This window comes from Camelina sativa, chromosome 19, assembly GCF_000633955.1.
Source record: "Camelina sativa cultivar DH55 chromosome 19, Cs, whole genome shotgun sequence".
Classification (NCBI taxonomy): Eukaryota; Viridiplantae; Streptophyta; class Magnoliopsida; order Brassicales; family Brassicaceae; genus Camelina; species Camelina sativa.
Genome location: NC_025703.1, coordinates 9455215 through 9472954, shown reverse-complemented (window position 1 = coordinate 9472954; position 17740 = coordinate 9455215). Strand labels below are relative to the sequence as shown.

The 17740-nt window shown below is 38.2% G+C and overlaps 4 protein-coding genes across 4 annotated transcripts; 3 read left to right on the top strand and 1 right to left on the bottom strand.

Moving 5' to 3' along the window:
• LOC104767615 (uncharacterized protein At4g02000-like) lies at positions 114-3381 on the bottom strand. The gene is given in 1 exon segment (XM_019241366.1): positions 114-3381. A coding segment is annotated over 1 exon segment (1212 nt). The 5' UTR covers positions 1809-3381; the 3' UTR covers positions 114-596.
• LOC104765726 (UDP-glucuronate:xylan alpha-glucuronosyltransferase 1) lies at positions 9051-12042 on the top strand. Its single transcript, XM_010489487.1, has 5 exons — positions 9051-9209; positions 9286-9522; positions 9648-10267; positions 10360-11132; positions 11614-12042. The coding sequence occupies exons 1-5, from the start codon at positions 9133-9135 to the stop codon at positions 11887-11889; spliced, it is 1983 nt and encodes a 660-aa protein (XP_010487789.1). The 5' UTR covers positions 9051-9132; the 3' UTR covers positions 11890-12042.
• On the top strand, positions 12630-13992 carry LOC104765725 (agamous-like MADS-box protein AGL103). Its single transcript, XM_010489486.1, has one exon. It carries the CDS (start codon positions 12657-12659, stop codon positions 13851-13853), a length of 1197 nt encoding a protein of 398 aa, XP_010487788.1. The 5' UTR covers positions 12630-12656; the 3' UTR covers positions 13854-13992.
• LOC104765722 (zinc finger CCCH domain-containing protein 38-like) lies at positions 14400-17666 on the top strand. Its single transcript, XM_010489484.2, has 4 exons — positions 14400-14700; positions 15058-15382; positions 15476-17219; positions 17325-17666. Exons 2-4 carry the CDS (start codon positions 15108-15110, stop codon positions 17352-17354), a joined length of 2049 nt encoding a protein of 682 aa, XP_010487786.1. The 5' UTR covers positions 14400-14700; positions 15058-15107; the 3' UTR covers positions 17355-17666.

Here is a 17740-nt window from a genome sequence, read left to right as displayed (position 1 = left end):
TTTTTTTTTTTTTTTTTTTTTTTCCTTTTAAGTTCCATTTTATATATATATCAGAAGGTAACATAGTAAACAAAAGTGGAAACTCCACAATATTACAACCATACTGCTGAGAATTAAAACAGTAGACTTTAAGATACAAGATTAGAAACAACCTATTCAGCTACTAATGCAAACCGATACAAAATGGTAAGAAACAGTGAGACCTCATAACTCTCTCAATAAGATCACACTTCCAATCTGAGACTGTAGTTGATCTTAGAGCTTACATCATATGCTTGGGTTATGAAAGGTTCTTACACATCAGCTGTATCCTTCAGAGAATTGGTAGCCGAGAAGCGCCAAAAGTAGTCAAAGGAAGATCAGCATACTTCTCTTTTATGTCTTCTATCTTCCAAACATAGCTATCACCAAAAAATATAACACAACTACAACTGTACAAAGCCATTATTCTGAGGATTGTAAACACCTAAAGGGAACTTTAAACAAACCAAGAACTTTTCAGAGACCAACCAGCTATCTCTGAAATCTATCACCAGGGCAAAGACAATCAAGGAGGGTCGGAAGTGACCGAGTAAAACTTGAGTCCAGGAGCCTTACTACGATGACGAGTGTTCCTTTCTTCCCTTGTATCTATTTCTTTTCCTTTTTTTCCTTTTGGAACTCTCCCCAACCACGAAGCCGGGTTGAGCATGAGCAACTTTTACTGAGTTGGATCTCATGGACTCCTTGGTGTCAAACAAGTTGCGTATAGGTTCCACAAAGGCGATGCCTGCTTCATTGTGCATAGGAGAGTGGGGTCTAGGCGGTTGAGAGATAGGCGAGGATGAGGAAATGTCAGAACTCTCAGACCGATGATCCTCCGCTTCACGACTATGGTTATTGGAGTTTTGACCTTCCTCCCATACAGGAACTAAAAGCTCATCCAAATCATCTGCATGGTTAAAAGGAGGAACTGGAAAGGGACAGTGACTGGCGTGATGATTTATTCGACTGCAGTTACTGCAGATTTTTTCCAGTTTTTCATACTCGAAGCCAATAATTGCTCGTTCACCAGATTGAAAGCGAACTCGTTTGAAGAAACGGATTCTATCTGTAAAGATAATCCTTACTTTAACCCGCAGAAAAGCAATCTGGTCTGTAGTGTCTTCGTTGAAGCCGAGTTCAACAACATCTCCTAAAGTGTTAGCTATGAAGCTGACAGTCCTTTCAGAAACATAAGGCAAATGAATTCCTCTTAACTGAACCCAAAGGTCGATAAAAGTGAGAAAGTTCTCGCTTGGGAAGTCTTCCCATCGTTGGAGCACCACAAACCAATCATTAAACAGCCAAGGTTGTTCACGCAACACAGAGACCAAATCTGCTTCTTGGTGGAAACGAAACTGAACAAAGCTTTCATCCAGAATACGGCCATGAACTCTCGATGATAAACCCCATAGACGAGGTAATTCCTGAATCACACGCCTCAGTGGTTGGTCTCTCGGGTTCAGGGGTTTCCCAATCAGGCTTAGTTTGTTCCTAGCCAAAACTCTATCATAAGCAGTATGAGGTATGAACAGTTCAGGGTCATCCCTACCCAAGACCATGTATTGGAGATCATCCTATTATTCATGAGCCATGATAGGAAAAAGAGGGTGATCAAAAGGAAAAGAAAAGAAACAAAGGTGAAAAGAAGAGAGCGGAGGATTAATATAGGTAAGAAAGAAGTAAGGTTTGTCTTTCATAAAAGGCAGAAAGTCAAAGATGACGCAAGAGGGGAGCAAACCAAGAACTACAGTGCATAAAGGAATAATCACCGTATAACTGATCATCAAGCTTTGCCGTTTAGCAAAAAATATAGTAATTTATATAAGGTTACTTTGAAACTAAGATAGGAAACGAAGAAACTGTATAGAGAGGAGAAGTAAGATATTTTGAAAAGGATTAAAAAACACCTGAGTAGAAACAAACAGAAGGAGGACGATGATCATAGAGCATGTTCACCGCAAAAACCCAGAAAAGACTTGGTGGTGATCCAATATTAGAAAACTTAAAAGATATTACCTATGCAGCTTTAATAATAAGAATAAACAAGTTGGAGGAGGAAAAAAACAAAAAACCTACCCATGATTGTATGGAACAAAACTCAGCCTCTTTTCCAGCTCAAAGAAATCTTTTAACCATATTGGATATCCTCGGGCAACATAAGAAGTCAATCTGATGTCAATCGTCACACTATCTGCAATCAACATGGCTCCAGAATTGCAATTTTTTGGTTCAAAGAGAAGAAACCAATTAGGTTTGCCGCTGGCTGAGATCAGTAGAGGATAGATAAAACTTGCAATCGATGGCCATTGAAGCGGACTGTGCAATGCCTTGATAATATCCAAAGTCGTAGCAGCAAAAGTGACATGCTCCAAATGCATACTGCTCATACTTTCCATTGTCCATTCCCAACTTTTAATCTTAGCGTTAAAAACAGAGCTTACTTGAGCAAAAGATCTTCGACTGTGTAAGAGAACATTCCCAAAGGAGTCACGTACAACCCAAGAAGCACCAGAGAGTGCCAATCTTTTGTGCCAAGAGAAGCCTACATTGCATTTTAACTCATTATGGAGAGGAGGTTGCCAAGTTGATGCCTGCAGAGGTGAGGTCGGGATGGCATTCAGGTGTAGCAACTGTGCTAAATTCCAATCGTTTGCTGCTTCCGCAGCTTTATGAAGTAAAAGATCAGATTCGTGATGATAGCCATTAAAGAGGAAGGAGTTCCTGTTTTTCTATAAATACCACATGATCCAAGCAAAGGTCGACTTTATCTCATCAGGAGGTGAAACACATTGCTTTAAGCTGAGAAGATAATGCAAATTGTCAAAAATTGCATCTCCAAAACCCAGCAAAGGAGATGGCACATTAGATAATGCCCATACCTGTCTTGCAAAAGGACAGAGAAACAAAATGTGGTTAATTGATTCACAGTCCTCATTGCAAAACATACAACCATCAAAAACTCTGAGTCCTTGTGATCTTAATCTGTCATAGACAGACAAAGCACCTCGAAGAACTTTCCATAGAAAGAATTTAATTTTAGGCACTGTTTTTGACATTCCACACATCTTGAAAGACTGGATTTCTCCATGGCAAGGCTTGTTCTTCGTGTAATCTAATTTTGTGTATCTGTCGATACATCAAGTCATAGCCATATTTAACTGAGTAAATACCATTTTTTGTTTCCCCCCAACAATATGCATCCGGAAAACCCATCCTAGGCTTCATAACTGTAATGTGACTTATCTCAGACTGGTGAAACAAAGCCCGTAAAAGAGTGACATCCCACTCTCCAGTGAAACGGTTAAAGAGATCAGCCACTTTGAGGTTTATATTCATGAGGGAATGGAGACCAATAGGTCTCCCTGGTCCATCTGCATATAACCAATTATCTATCCAAACAAGAGTATTAGCTCCATCTCCAATGATACGTTTGAGGCCTTTACGAAGCAAAGCTTTTCCAAACTGCAGACTTCTCCAAGCATAAGATGGTCTCTGACCCATCGGGGCTTCTAAGTAAGGAGACGCAACAAAATATCTGCTTTTGAAAAACCGAAAGAAAAGACAATCTTGATCATGTAGGAGACGCCAAGCTTGTTTAGCTAGGAGAGATTGATTAAAGATTTCTAAATCTTTGAACCCTAGACCTCCAAAAGCCTTGGGAAGAGTTAACTTATCATAGCTTATCCAATGAATCTTGTTTTGAGACTGAGAGTTATTCCACCAGTACTCCATCATTGCGGAGATCAGCTTAGTAATGGTTCCTTTTGGTAGCTTGAAACAGGACATCACATAGACAGGTAATGCCATAGCTATAGACTTGAGTAAAATATCTTTGCCACCCTGCGAAAGATTTTTTGCATACCAACCTGTTAGTCGTGACTGTAATCTATCTTTGATGAAGCCTAAAATATGTTGCTTTGAACCACTTAGACACTCGGGGAGACCTAGGTATTTCCTTGTATCTCCTTCCAAATCAATTCCTGTTTTCAGCTTGAACCAATTCCATAAGCTTTTTTCCGTTTTTGATCCAAAGGTGATAGCCGATTTCTGTTTGTTAATCACTTGACCAGATAAAGCTTCATAAATCTCTAAACAACTCATCATCGCAGCACATTGCTCTTTATCCATTTTACAGATGAACAGGCTATCATCAGCAAATAATAAATGAGTAATTGTTGGACCAGAGGGATGGAATTGTATTCCAGAGATTTTACCTTCGCATTCTGCTTGGTTAAAGAGATGAATCAAGGCTTCCGTGCATAACACAAAAAGAAAAGGAGAGAGAGGATCTTCCTGACGAATGCCCCTTTCTGGTGTAATAGCTCAAAAAGACTGTCCATTCAAGACCACATAGTAACTCATCGAGGTTACACAACCCATTACCCACGAAATCCAAAGGTCTTGAAACCCTAAAGCTTGAAGCATGTCGTGCAGAAATTGCCATTCCATTCTATCATACGCTTTCGACATATCTGTTTTAATCAACATAGCAGACTGAGAGAACACTGGATGTGTATGCAGGCTATGAACAACTTCATGGGCTATCAGAACATTCTCAGAGATAAATCTCTCTGAGACAAAAGCAGCCTGAGTTGGAGAAACAATATAAGGTAAATGTCGCTTCAACCTGTTAACCAAAATTTTGGAGACTACCTTGTAAATCACCGAACAAAGACTAATCGGTCGAAGGTCGGACATGCTGGTTGGATTTTTAACTTTGGGGATCAAACATAAGTGAGTGTGGTTCCATTTCTTGGGCATACAACCGGTTGTAAAAAACAGAAGCACCTCAGCAATCACTTGAACTTCTATTACCTTCCAAAATTTTTGGTAGAAAAAACCAGTAAGACCATCTGGGCCTGGAGCACTGTCACTCTTAATGGAAAAAACGGCATGCTTAATCTCAGCAATTGTAATTTGTCTAGACAAATCTTGATTCATGATAGGTGTGACTCGCGGCTGAAAATTTCTGAGGAGACTCGGATTCTGGATTGGTAGAGAGGACCAGAAGAGATCTGTAAAGTACTTAACCGCAATCTCACCTTTCTTACTATCTGAGCAATGATCATCCCCTGTTTCATCGAGAAGAAAAGGTAAGGCGTTTTTCACTCTAGCAGATTTGACAGAGGCTTGGAAAAACTTGGTATTTCTATCACTATCAAGGAGCCATTTATCATGACTTTTCTGCCTCCAGTACACTTCTTCTTCTCTACAGGCAATTGCTAGTTCTCTCTTAATAGCATTGATCCGGTTAAAGCAAGGAGATCGAGAATCAAGCTGAGCAGACAGTTCCTTTCTTAGCCTTTTAATTCTAATCAGCGAACTAGACCAGACCTTATATTTCCATACACTAATGTCGGATTTGCATTTTTGAATCCTGTTGAGAAGAGAAGTATCACCAGTAGTAATACCACTATGCCATGCTTTCTGAATAACTGCCAAAAAGGAAGGGTCTTCCACCCATCTCTTATCAAAACGAAACTGTCTAGAATGTAAATGATTGTCACTGCTAAAATTGATCAAGACAAGTTTATGGTCAGAACCAAGCTTTTCCAAGAACCATTGATGTACATTAGGGAACAGAGAAAACCAAGCAGGGTTACCAAAGCCTCTATCTAATTTGCATTGAATCCACTGTTTATTCCTAACACCTCCCCCAAGTAAAGCCATTTCCTGAACTGCCAATTTCTGACATGTCACAATTTTTCAATAGGGATCTAAAGGGATGGAAGGAACTTAGCTCTCGCTCTGGGCCTCCTTTCTTTTCATCATTCGATAAAATTGCATTGAAGTCCCCCACCATGCACCAAGCTTCTGTTCTTATCATACCAATACTCGTGATTTTATCCCACACAAACAATCTCAGATGAGTAGCAGGGTTTCCATATACACAAGAGAGAAACCAAGACTGTGAACCAGAGGAAACTTTCATATCTATAAGATGCTTATCTATAAAAAGAAAATCAACCACTAAAGTATCTTTCCAAAAGATTGCTAGACCACCACTGAGGCCCAGTGGCTCCACTGTTTTGAGATGATGAAATCCTAACCACCCTTGAACTTTTTGTACATACGTATCTAAATTCTTCGTTTCCATGAGGAAGAGAATATCAGGAGAATGTTCTTTTCGCATTTCCCTGAGATGAGTAATTGTCCAAGGGTTCCTTAGGCCTTGGCAATTCCAACTTAAGACGCCTTACTGATTCAACGGCAGTTCACCAGGAACCACCGTAGGTAAACCAAATTGAGGACACTGTGCGACTTCCTGTTCTTTTAAAGGATTTGATGCACTTGGAACAGCTTCTGAAACAACCACTAAGGATTCTTGAATAATTTTCTTGTTTTTCCCTTTCCTATCCTTAGAAGTCTTAAAACATGATCGCGGCCTTTTACAAGCACTTAATGGTTTAGGAAGTGCCTTTGAAGGACTAGCCTCTAGACTATCAGAATGAAAGGCAGATAGGGAACCAAGAAAGGAAGTACCTGGAACCACTTCTAAAGGGAGAGTTGCAGAATTGTTACCCCACGATGCTTGAGAATGATCTGTGTGAGTTAAAGTCTTCGATGTCTGAGCAGCAGAGAGAGAAACATGTGTGTCCAAGACCTCCATATCCCATCTGGTTTTAGAAGCAATAGGATGATAAGCAGAAGTGTCAACCACTAGAGACTGTTGGATAAGAAAAGGACAGTGGGATCTCTCATGCGTCATTCTTTGACAGTGAAAGCACCTTTTCCTGATTCTCTCATAATCAATCCCGATTACAATAACTGAGCCATTTAGTAGCTGCAGCTCTTTTGAATTTTTGAGCCTCTTAGATATATCGAGGAGAACCCGAACCCTGATATAGTCATTACTTTGAGCTTCCGTTTCATCAAAAGGGAATTCGATTATACGACCTACCGACTTTGCAATCGTAGAGACTGTATCTTTGGTGTAGTGATTCACCGGGATGTTACGGATCCTAATCCAAACTGGTAGAAACATCAAGAAATCTGAGGGGGGATTTTCAACCCATTTTCCATCACTACGCCCCAATCATCTTGTGTCCAGACTCATGTCTTAAGAACCTCTTCCAAATCCTCGTCGTACTTGAAAATGAATTGAAAACGATCTCTGGATAGCGCTACCCCTTTAACTCTATCATATAAACGCCAAATTCTAGGCATCTCTAAGATCCATTTGGACATCTTTTGATACTCTGGATTCAGAAACCTACCTAGAAGACTTTGCTGATTTCTAGCTAAAGAACTGAAATTAGGTTGATATGAGATGACCAGAGGAGCTTCGTCTTCATCCTCAATCGTCATCGCCTTAAGGCATGTATCCAGCGGAGAATCCTTAACTGAAGCCATATAATCAGTAGAGGAATTCGAAATTTGAAACACAAAGGAAAAATTGTCAAGAACGAGACTGAAAAAGGGAAAATTTCCAGTGATTGCTCTGCCCAGATAGAATCCGAAAGAGAAATTCTTAATCCCACAAGAAATTGGAACGGCGAAGGAAACGGCGAACAGAGACAAGGATCAAATGACCTGGTAGGAAAGAGAAGAGAGTGTTTAAATATTTTAAGATCTTTCTTATTTAAATTAGGATTCACGATTATTTTTGAAGAAACTCATGTTTAGTATTGGGATTTTTATGTTCAGAAGATCCATATACTAGATATTTCCAATAATAATTGTGTTATTCAATAGTATATCTTGAATCATACGTAGCGATGGGTGCAAGGCTCTTATCAAAAGCAAATCTGATCCTTCTAGTCCCCACCTTCTCCTATGTGCAATTTAGCTACTACTCAGTCCTCTGATTGACACATGTCCTTACCTGTCTTTGTTTTTCCATGTCTTAATGAAGCTTAGAAGTTAATTAATTAATTCATCTAATCTCATACCCTTTTTTGTGTTTGATCAATTCCTTTATTTTCCCTTCGTCTAAACCATAATTAAACTTTGTTTCATCTAAATTAAACCATAATAATCTTTCCTCACGTATACAATTTTCTTTGACTTTATTTGATTCTGAATTACAAAAGAATAAAATGTTGTTGTCTAAAGAAATAAAAGTAGAACAAACAAATGTGAACATTTAATATTTTCTAGGATTAAAATTAGTGATTTAATCTCTGATCTGGATCATATGATCATAGGATACAATATTTGACACTGATTAAGTGGTTGTTATCTCTATACTAATCTGAGTTAGTTAAACCACAAAATCAAGACTAGTGTGTTTAGAATAATCAATAGATAAATACAAATTCAAAACACTATAATGTTTGGTGGAAGCAGTTCTTGAAAGGACCTCTAAACCTTGCAAGTTGCAAGCGAAGCATATGAATCAATGTACTATGCTTACCTGTGTTATGTTACCTTATCTTCACCTTACTTTGTCACAAAGGTTTTACACGTTATATATTCTCTTGTTAGTATTATCAACTTTCAATTGTTAAAATAGTAACGGTTGCTTTGTTATTAAAATATGTCATTAATATATTTGGACATTTGGTCATGTTCCAAATTACCCAAAACAAGAAAAAATTATTTTAATACTATTGATTTTAATTATAATAATTGTTAACGAATCATAGGTATTCATGGATGCATGCGTACATCATTGTTTCTCTCCAGATGCAAAAACACTAAAACATAAACATATTTGAATTAATTGACTTAACTTTTCAGCATTTTTGTTTTGTTCTTAATTAAGTGAGTTATTATAAAAATATATCTTCGTTTTTATAAAACTTCATCATATTCGAAAATAAATTATGGTTGTCTTTACAAAGAAATGATCAAAGTTTGGTGGACATATGTCCATCAAAGTCACAAACTGAGTTTAAACTTAAGTGTTACAATATTATCCACAAAAAAATCATGTAAAAGTAAAAGAATCACGATAAATTAGAAAGAGAAAATCAAAAATAACACTATTAAAAAAAGGTGGGTGTGCAAAATACATTTTTTCTTATTTCCATAAATAAATAAATAAAATTAGAAACAAAAGAAATGTGATAGATATAAGAAGATTAAAAGAGACGTTATGTCTCACCTATATTTGCTCCCTCGTCTTCCTTGTCTAATTCTACTGTCTCAATCCATCAGTTTTATATGGCAAATTCTCCCGCTGCTGCTGCTGCCACCATCGCTACCGACGGTGACTCCCGGCGCCGTCTCTCCGCTTCCATGTAAGTGTACATTACTACCTTCCAATTTATTATTACAAAATCATCTAATTTTGGTTTTGTGTATATGTCTAAGCAGAGAAGCAATATGCAAGAGGAGGTTCCGGAGAAACAGTAAAGGCGGTGGCAGATCGGATATGGTGAAACCGTTTAATATCATAAATTTTCCGACACAAGACAAAAACAGTAGTTGTTGTTGTTGCAGCAAGATTCAGATCGTGAAGCTTCTCTTGTTTATCCTTCTCTCTGCTACACTTTTCACCATCATCTATTCTCCTGAAGCTTATCATCATTCTCTTTCCCACTCTTCTTCTCGGTAAATCTTTCTTTTTCTTTACATAGCCAACATTTACATTTTTGACTTCAAATAGTTTCAAATGCAAAATTTTACGTTTGCGTCTATATATCTCTTACAATATTATCTTAAAATGTTCAAATTAGATGGATATGGAGAAGACAAGATCCACGTTACGTCTCGGATCTGGGCATAAACTGGGACGATGTGACTAAAACCCTTGAGAGCGTCCAAGAAGGTCATACGATCGGTGTCTTGAATTTCAATTCGAACGAGATCCAACGGTGGAGAGAAGTGTCCAAGAGAAAGAAAAATGAGGATGAAGAAAATGTTGTCTTATTGAATCTAGACTACGCAGACAAGAACGTGACTTGGGACGCACTCTATCCAGAGTGGATCGATGAGGAGCAAGAAACAGAGGTCCCTGTTTGTCCTAATCTCCCGAATATCAGAGTACCTACAAGAAGACTGGATCTTATCGTTGTGAAGCTTCCTTGTAGAAAAGAAGGTAATTGGTCGAGAGACGTCGGAAGATTGCATCTCCAGCTCGCGGCTGCAACAGTGGCGGCTTCCGCCAAAGGGTTTTTCAGGGGACACGTGTTGTTTGTCTCTAGATGCTTCCCCATTCCGAATCTGTTTCGTTGTAAGGATCTCGTGTCTCGGAGAGGCGATGTTTGGTTGTATAAACCTAATCTTGATATCTTGAGAGACAAGCTTCAGCTTCCTGTCGGTTCTTGTGAGCTCTCTCTTCCTCTTGGCATCAAAGGTGAAAACAAATATGAATCCCAAATTTGGTAGTTTAGATTGGAAATCATCGCTAAGTTAACAAGATTCTGTATTCCTCCTTGAACTTTACAGAGAGGCCAAGCTTAGGGAACCCTAAAAGAGAAGCTTACGCGACAATTCTTCACTCCGCTCACGTTTACGTCTGTGGTGCAATCGCGGCAGCTCAGAGCATAAGACAGTCTGGTTCGACGAGAGACCTTGTTATCCTCGTCGATGACAACATCAGCGGTTATCACCGCAGTGGACTCGAAGCTGCGGGCTGGCAAATCCGGACGATACAAAGAATTCGAAACCCTAAAGCAGAGAAAGATGCTTACAACGAGTGGAATTACAGCAAGTTCCGGCTATGGCAGCTAACTGATTACGACAAAATCATCTTCATCGACGCGGATCTATTAATCTTGAGAAACATCGATTTCTTGTTCTCGATGCCTGAGATCTCAGCTACAGGAAACAATGGAACTCTGTTTAATTCAGGAGTTATGGTGATCGAGCCTTGCAACTGTACGTTTGAGCTTCTTATGGAGCATATAAACGAGATTGAGTCTTACAATGGTGGAGATCAAGGTTACTTAAACGAGGTATTCACATGGTGGCATCGGATTCCGAAACATATGAATTTCTTGAAGCATTTTTGGGTTGGTGATGAAGATGACGTGAGGCGTAAGAAAACAGAGCTTTTTGGAGCAGAGCCACCTATCCTATATGTTCTTCATTACTTAGGAATGAAGCCGTGGTTATGTTACCGTGACTACGACTGTAACTTCAACTCCGACATATTCGTTGAGTTTGCTACTGATATCGCTCACCGGAAATGGTGGATGGTCCACGACGCCATGCCACAGGTATTTCACTCCCTCCTAAAACCCTCATTGAACTCAAAAGAGTCATAACGTTAAAAGACGGCTTCACCTTTTTTTTCTCAAACAATTCAAAACATTTTTTAACTAAATAAATAAATTAAAAAGTACTTACTGTCCAAGTAAATTAAAAAGTACTTACTGTCCAAGTAAATTAAAAAGTACTTACTGTCCAAGTAAAGATTAGCCATTGAGAAAAAAAAAAAGATGAGCCATTTATCTCCAAATATACGAAAATCTTGACGGGTTATAATTTGGGAAGTTAGGTGCGTAGGCACCAAGTTTTGGTTTGCACATATTGCTTGTAATTTAGCTCAATTTTTATTGTATTTTATATTATTCTAAAAAAATATACATTATTAAAAAATCATTTTAGGCTGATTTCTTAATGATTTTTTAAAATATATATATTAGTTATACTGAAAATTGTGATGGTTTAATAATTAAAATAAATGAGATTTTGTAGGAACTTCACCAATTCTGTCATTTGAGATCCAAGCAAAAGGCACAGCTGGAATATGATCGTCGGCAAGCCGAGGCTGCCAATTATACCGACGGTCACTGGAAGCTAAGAGTAAAGGATCCAAGATTCAAGATTTGCATCGATCAATTGTGTAATTGGAAAAGTATGTTGCGGCATTGGGGTGAATCAAATTGGACCGACTACGAGTCTTTTGTTCCCACCCCACCAGCCATCACCTCCGCCCGGAGATCATCGTCACTTCCCCACCATAACTTGTGACGCAATTATATATTATACACACATATTGATGGATTTCATGAGTTTTTTTGTTTTGTTTTTGAAATGTTGCTACGAGTTTAGGTAAATATCAATTGTATTTTTGTTCCCCTATATAGTTTGTTAAATTGGAATAAAACATTATTTTTGTTTGCAGTTTTACAAAAAACGGAACAAAATTCGTCTATTTAGATGCCATTTTTAATACATACATAGATTCGATAATGTTAGGAAATACTCTTTTTTTGTTGGTCAAAAATGTTAGGAAATACTTAAATTCAAATAACTTTTACAAAATGATAGACTATAGACTTATAGCTGAATAACACAAATTAATCGATGTAATTAAGTACTAAGTGCATCTACTTTCTATAATTTCAAAGCTTAATTAGTCGGATCATTGTGTCGTATGCTTACATGTATGCGGCATATTATGTATTTGTCTACGTATGTATGTACGTACTTGAAAAGAATCTTTATTAGTGATTTCCTTAGTATTTAACCAGAAAACAAAATTTTCCTAATTAGTAAATTTTACATTCTCGTTTACCATAAAATTTAATTCAATGTGGAAAAAGTATATCAAAAAAGTGAATAAAATCTTTACAGCTATCATTATTGATTCGACAATAATTACTGAGAGAGAAAGAGGAACATCAGAAATAGAAATTCTTGAACTAAGATTTTTATATATTCGCTAACAATGATCAACACCTCTTCATTCAATCCAAATTTCACAAAGAATACACAGAGAGAGAGAGAACACCACCATGGTTTCTTTTTCATCCTGCTCTCTTTCGACTTCATCATCGACGAAGAAGAATTCAATGAGGTTTCCCCAAATTCAACAAACCGTTTTCAAGAAACCTTACTCTGCTTCCTCTTCTGCGAGAGCTACCAGCTTAATCAAAAGACGAGAGACCGTCTTTAAGAAAGCTAACGAGCTTTCAATTCTGTGTGGTATCGATGTTTGTGTCATCTACTACGGACCAGATGGAGAGCTGAAAACATGGCCAAAAGAGAGGGAGAAGGTCACAGCCCTCGCTCTAAGATACGGCGCATTAAGTGAGAGGAAACGACGCAAAGGAAGGGTTGATCTTTACGAGTTTCTCGACAAGATCAATAAGGATGATTCCAAGAAGAAGGATAAGAAGAAGCAGAAGAAGGAGAAGCCAGTGAGACGTGTGGCGAAAGTCAAGTATCCAGTTTGGGACCCTAGGTTTGATAATTACTCTGCGGAGCAACTCTCGGGACTTGTTCAGTCCTTGGAACGTAACCTAACCAGAATCCAACAAAGGGTTCGCGCTGTTGTTGAAGGTCACGGACAGAGGAAGATACAGTACTTGAACATGGCTAGTCAAGGACCGATGATGCCTAGTACGATGAATCAATACTTTCAACAACAACCAAACCAGCATGTTTCCATGTTTCTGTACAACCATGGGAACGGGAATGTCTCGCAAATCCCAGTCTCTGCATCAGCTTTGAACCAAGGGCAATCTCTGGCTCCGGTTCCGCCTGAACTCCTGATTTACCCGAATCAGGATGTGGGAAACTACTCGGGGTCTTTTGGGGCACAAGGAACTGGGATCAATGGGTCTCAGAACATGAACATGTTAACCTACAACAACATCAACAGCTTCAATGGTTTCTCAAAACAGATTGACCAGAATTCCAGAGTGGGAAGTTACTCTAGCTTACTCGAGGATGGAATCGATGAGTTTGAGGACAGCCGCAACAACTTCAATGCGGAAGACTATTCAGGGTTTCTTGGGGCGCAAGGAACGGTGACTAACGGGATGCAGAACATGAACATGCACGACAACAACAACAACAGCGTCAACGCTAATGGTCATTCGCATCAGTTTGGTCAGTTTCAAACACAACAGCAGCACGGAGCATTCAATTGGGATCAACCTGGAAGCAACTTTAGGTCTCTCTATGACCTCCCACAACCTCTCCAATAACTTCATATTTTTATTTTTGGGTTTATAATTATCTTTTACATAACTAAGAAGCATATATAATTAATTTTGGTTAGTGCAATTATCAGTTTTGAGACATTATTATATATCTATCTCTATTATGTCTGGTTTTTAAAAGTGTAATATGACTGATCTGAAGAAAATGTCATGTGAACTATTAATGTCTCCATGAGAATGACTCTTTCCTATACTTCTTCAGTTCTTCTTTTGTTTCTTGTTATGCTTATTTCTGAGAATTATGTTTGCAAGAAGGGTAAAAAAATGACAAATCAGAAATATTTACTTTTTAATTTTAACATCTCTCTCCAATCATCTGTTTCACTAAAAAAGGAAAAGAATATATAATGAGATGAAAAATGAAAAAAAAAAGTAGAAAATATCTGACTGGGGAAATTATCAACGGATGAGATTAAAAGTATATAAATAAACGGTTGGATTTGAATTGATGAGTACTTACCTTGTAAACGTGGGACCTATTAGCGAAAGAATTGTAGATTTTCTCCCCAAAAACAAAAAAGAAAAAAAAAAACAAAAAAACAAAAAAAAACACAGAGAACATTGAGAGAGTTTTGGTAAATTCGAAGAACCACCAGAGAGTTAACAAAGACTCGTTGTCGTTCTTCTTCTTCTTTGTTTCGTACATTCGAACAGATTTAAAAAAAAACTCGTTGTCGTTCTTCTCCTAGGAGCGAATAAGAAGAAGAAGAAGAAGAAGCTGCACTTACTACTTTACTAGACGGTTATTTGTCAATTGGTGGTGAAGAAGCTTGGTGTTAGGGTTTTTGTTTGTCTCTTTTGGTTGCTGATGAATAGCCCTTTTCGAATTCAAGTGAGTTCTGTTTCTCTCTTCTTGTCTAATTTTTGATTTTAGGTTTTTTTTTTTGGGTTCCCATTAGTTTGTTTTGCTCAGTTAAGGTTCTGTGAGAATTTAAGAGTTTAATTTCCATTGGAGAATTGGTACCAATTTCAATTTTTTTTTGTGGATTCGTTTTGATATGAATGGTCACATTGTTGCACTGTGAGTATGAGCTATATATATATATATATATATACTCGTAGACTATGATGTAATGTGTGACAAAGAAGTTGAATGGTGCTTTCAAGAAACTTGATAGATTAACATCAAATCCACTTAAGAAGAGGTTTAAATCCTTTACTTCTTTTGCTAATTTTTTCTTCTCTGCAGATTTTGTTTGGTGCTTACACTGGTTTGTGAGCCTTTAGGGGTTGGAGAAGATGAGTGGTTTGGAAAGAACACGTGTTTCAAAGCGAGGCTCTAAGGAAGAGACGCACCATGATCATTCTAGCCTAAATGCAAACTCTGCTTCTTATTACCGCGACAAAGAGTCCGAGCCTGTCCGGTTCAATGCAGAGAGTAATGGTTGTAGGAGGTCTGCTGCTGTGAACAACCAGCATCCCGGCCAAGCTAGGACTAGAAGCATAGTTTCACAGAATAACGATAACAGCTATTATTCTGAACAAGATGACACTAGGCAACAATTTTTCCCTAGGTTAGTGTTTGATTTGTTATAAGATGATACTAAGCAACAATTTATATTATCTTCAGTTCTCACATTATGTCTCTTTTTTTTCTTTCTTTATAGGAGTGGAAGTAGAAGTAATAGCAGGAGTAGAAGCCGTAGCAGAAGCCCAATCTATAGAGCTAGACGAGATGCAGGATCTTATGACAGACAACACAAGACCAGAACTCTAGCTTCTCCTACGCCAATAAGGGAATTCAATAAGAGAGGCAGTGGTCATCAGTTTGATAAAAGCAACGGTTATGGTTGGGAGGATAATACTAGAAAGCCTAGGGAGTCTAAATATCACACCGATGATTTCAGAGGAGAGGCGATGATGAAAGGCTCGAGGTCTTCTGACTATTATACTGAGTTTCACGAGGATTATTCGAGAAATGGCTTCTCCGACCAAAGATTGAAAAGGCACAGAAGCGGATATACAGGAGAGAAAGAAACTCAAAGAAGGGATGGTGATAGCGGAAGAGAATTCCACAGGAGTTACAATATCCCTTGCAAGTTTTTGGCTGCAGGGTTCTGTCGTAATGGAAGGTATTGCAGGTTTTCTCATGATGGTGCTGATAGAAAGCAGCTTCAAGACAGCAACTTTTATAGACAGGACCGTAACAATCATAGTGGTGGTCATAATAAATGGAATGATGTTGAAAGATTGGATAATAAAAGATTAGGTGGGACAGAAGTATCTCGTGCAAGTAAGGGAGTTTCTGAATCTAAAGGGAACGGTAGTAGCTGGATTGATGACATGGAGATGTCTCCTGATTGGAATTATGGAGTTAAACCTTTAAAGAACCCTGTGAAGGAAGAGGTTGGTGTTGGTATTATTGGTCAGAGTTCTCAATCTAGAGTTCAGAGTAATGGTATGTTTCCACATGGTGACAAAACTGTGGTTGAGAAACCTATAGCTGCTTCACATCAGAGTCATAGTCACCCAGTGAACGTCACTCCAGTTCAAGGTTTTAGTCAGAATCATAATGTATTGCCGTACCTAAGCTCACCAACTCCTGGAGAAAATCAACAAGTGCTAGCTACTGCTGCTGCAGATCTCTCAGTAGGCTCGAACTTGAGCAATCTTGAGAGTGGAAAAGTTTATCAAAATAATCATCAATCAACTGTAGAGAAACCTGTTTTGGTCCAAAATACCGTGAGTAAGGAACAACTCGATAAGATCACCAACATCTCAGCAAGTATTGCGCAGTTTCTTGCAAATAGGCAGCCCATTCCACAGCTTAATCAGGCATTACAGATGCCTCCGCGTTCAGAATCTTCCATGGCTGTTCAACCAAACCAGGCTACTACCACCGCTGTGCATACTCAAAGTAATGTAATGAATAGTAATCCAAATCAGCTAATGAGCATTGGCGCCGAAGGAGTCACAGCGGCAACTGCATTGCAGGTCAATGGGATACAGGATCTTACTCTAAATCCGAAGGGTTATGAGGAAAAAGAGAACAAAAAGACTGATGAAGCTAGCAAAGAAGAAGAGGGTAAGAAAACTGGAGAAGACACCAATGATGCTGAGAATATTGTAGATGAAGATGTTGATGGTGAAGGAAGTGATGAAGAAAACAATAAAGGGAAAGACCCAAAAGAAATGCGGGCGTTTAAGTTTGCGCTTGTTGAGGTTGTAAAGGAGCTTCTAAAACCAGCTTGGAAAGAAGGTAAGATGAATAAAGATGTTTACAAAAACATAGTGAAGAAGGTAGTTGAGAAAGTTACTGTTACAATGCAAAATGGAAACGTTCCTCAAACACAGGAGAAGATTGACCAATATCTATCTGCTTCAAAACCAAAACTTACCAAGCTCGTGCAGGTTCATTCTTCATTTACAACCCTTACCTTACGCTCTTTAAAACTTAATCAACTGCAAACATAATGTTCCTAACCATTGTTTTTTGTGTCTTGTTTTCAACTCCAGGCATATATCAGCAAAATCAAGAAGACCTAAATTGATTAGGACTCATATGTTGTCTTAATACCATTCTTTTCATCATCATACAGTTTGAGAGCTGCATTGGAAAATGTTGTTAACTTTATTCTTACCGGCTTAATCTTTAGAGGAAGATGAGAAGATCAGGTGAGGCTTTGTTGTCCCCATTAATTTCACTTCTGTAGATATTACCTAGAGATTTTGTCCCAAATTTATCCTTTTTTTTTTCTTCTTTTTGACATAATGATATTGTCCAAACTGATAGACCAAGTTGCGTTTGTCTTTTTTTACCATATAGAAACTTAGAACCAATTTCAATGATCCTTCATCTCTTGTGTTGTTCTCAACAGAAGTTATAGAACTACTAAACTCGTTCCTGATATGTAACTTATCAAATTGAAATC

What these genes read in the sequence shown, in the direction of transcription:
- LOC104765722 (XM_010489484.2), top strand. Translation starts at nt 15,108, where the DNA reads ATGAGTGGTTTGGAAAGAACACGTGTTTCAAAGCGAGGCTCTAAGGAA. An exon ending in AGGCAACAATTTTTCCCTAG is followed by an intron (nt 15,383 to 15,475) that starts GTTAGTGTTTGA and finishes CTTTCTTTATAG; the next exon opens with GAGTGGAAGTAGAAGTAATA. An exon ending in AACTTACCAAGCTCGTGCAG is followed by an intron (nt 17,220 to 17,324) that starts GTTCATTCTTCA and finishes TTTCAACTCCAG; the next exon opens with GCATATATCAGCAAAATCAA.
- LOC104765725 (XM_010489486.1), top strand. Translation starts at nt 12,657, where the DNA reads ATGGTTTCTTTTTCATCCTGCTCTCTTTCGACTTCATCATCGACGAAG.
- LOC104765726 (XM_010489487.1), top strand. Translation starts at nt 9,133, where the DNA reads ATGGCAAATTCTCCCGCTGCTGCTGCTGCCACCATCGCTACCGACGGT. An exon ending in CTTTCCCACTCTTCTTCTCG is followed by an intron (nt 9,523 to 9,647) that starts GTAAATCTTTCT and finishes TGTTCAAATTAG; the next exon opens with ATGGATATGGAGAAGACAAG. An exon ending in TCCACGACGCCATGCCACAG is followed by an intron (nt 11,133 to 11,613) that starts GTATTTCACTCC and finishes GAGATTTTGTAG; the next exon opens with GAACTTCACCAATTCTGTCA.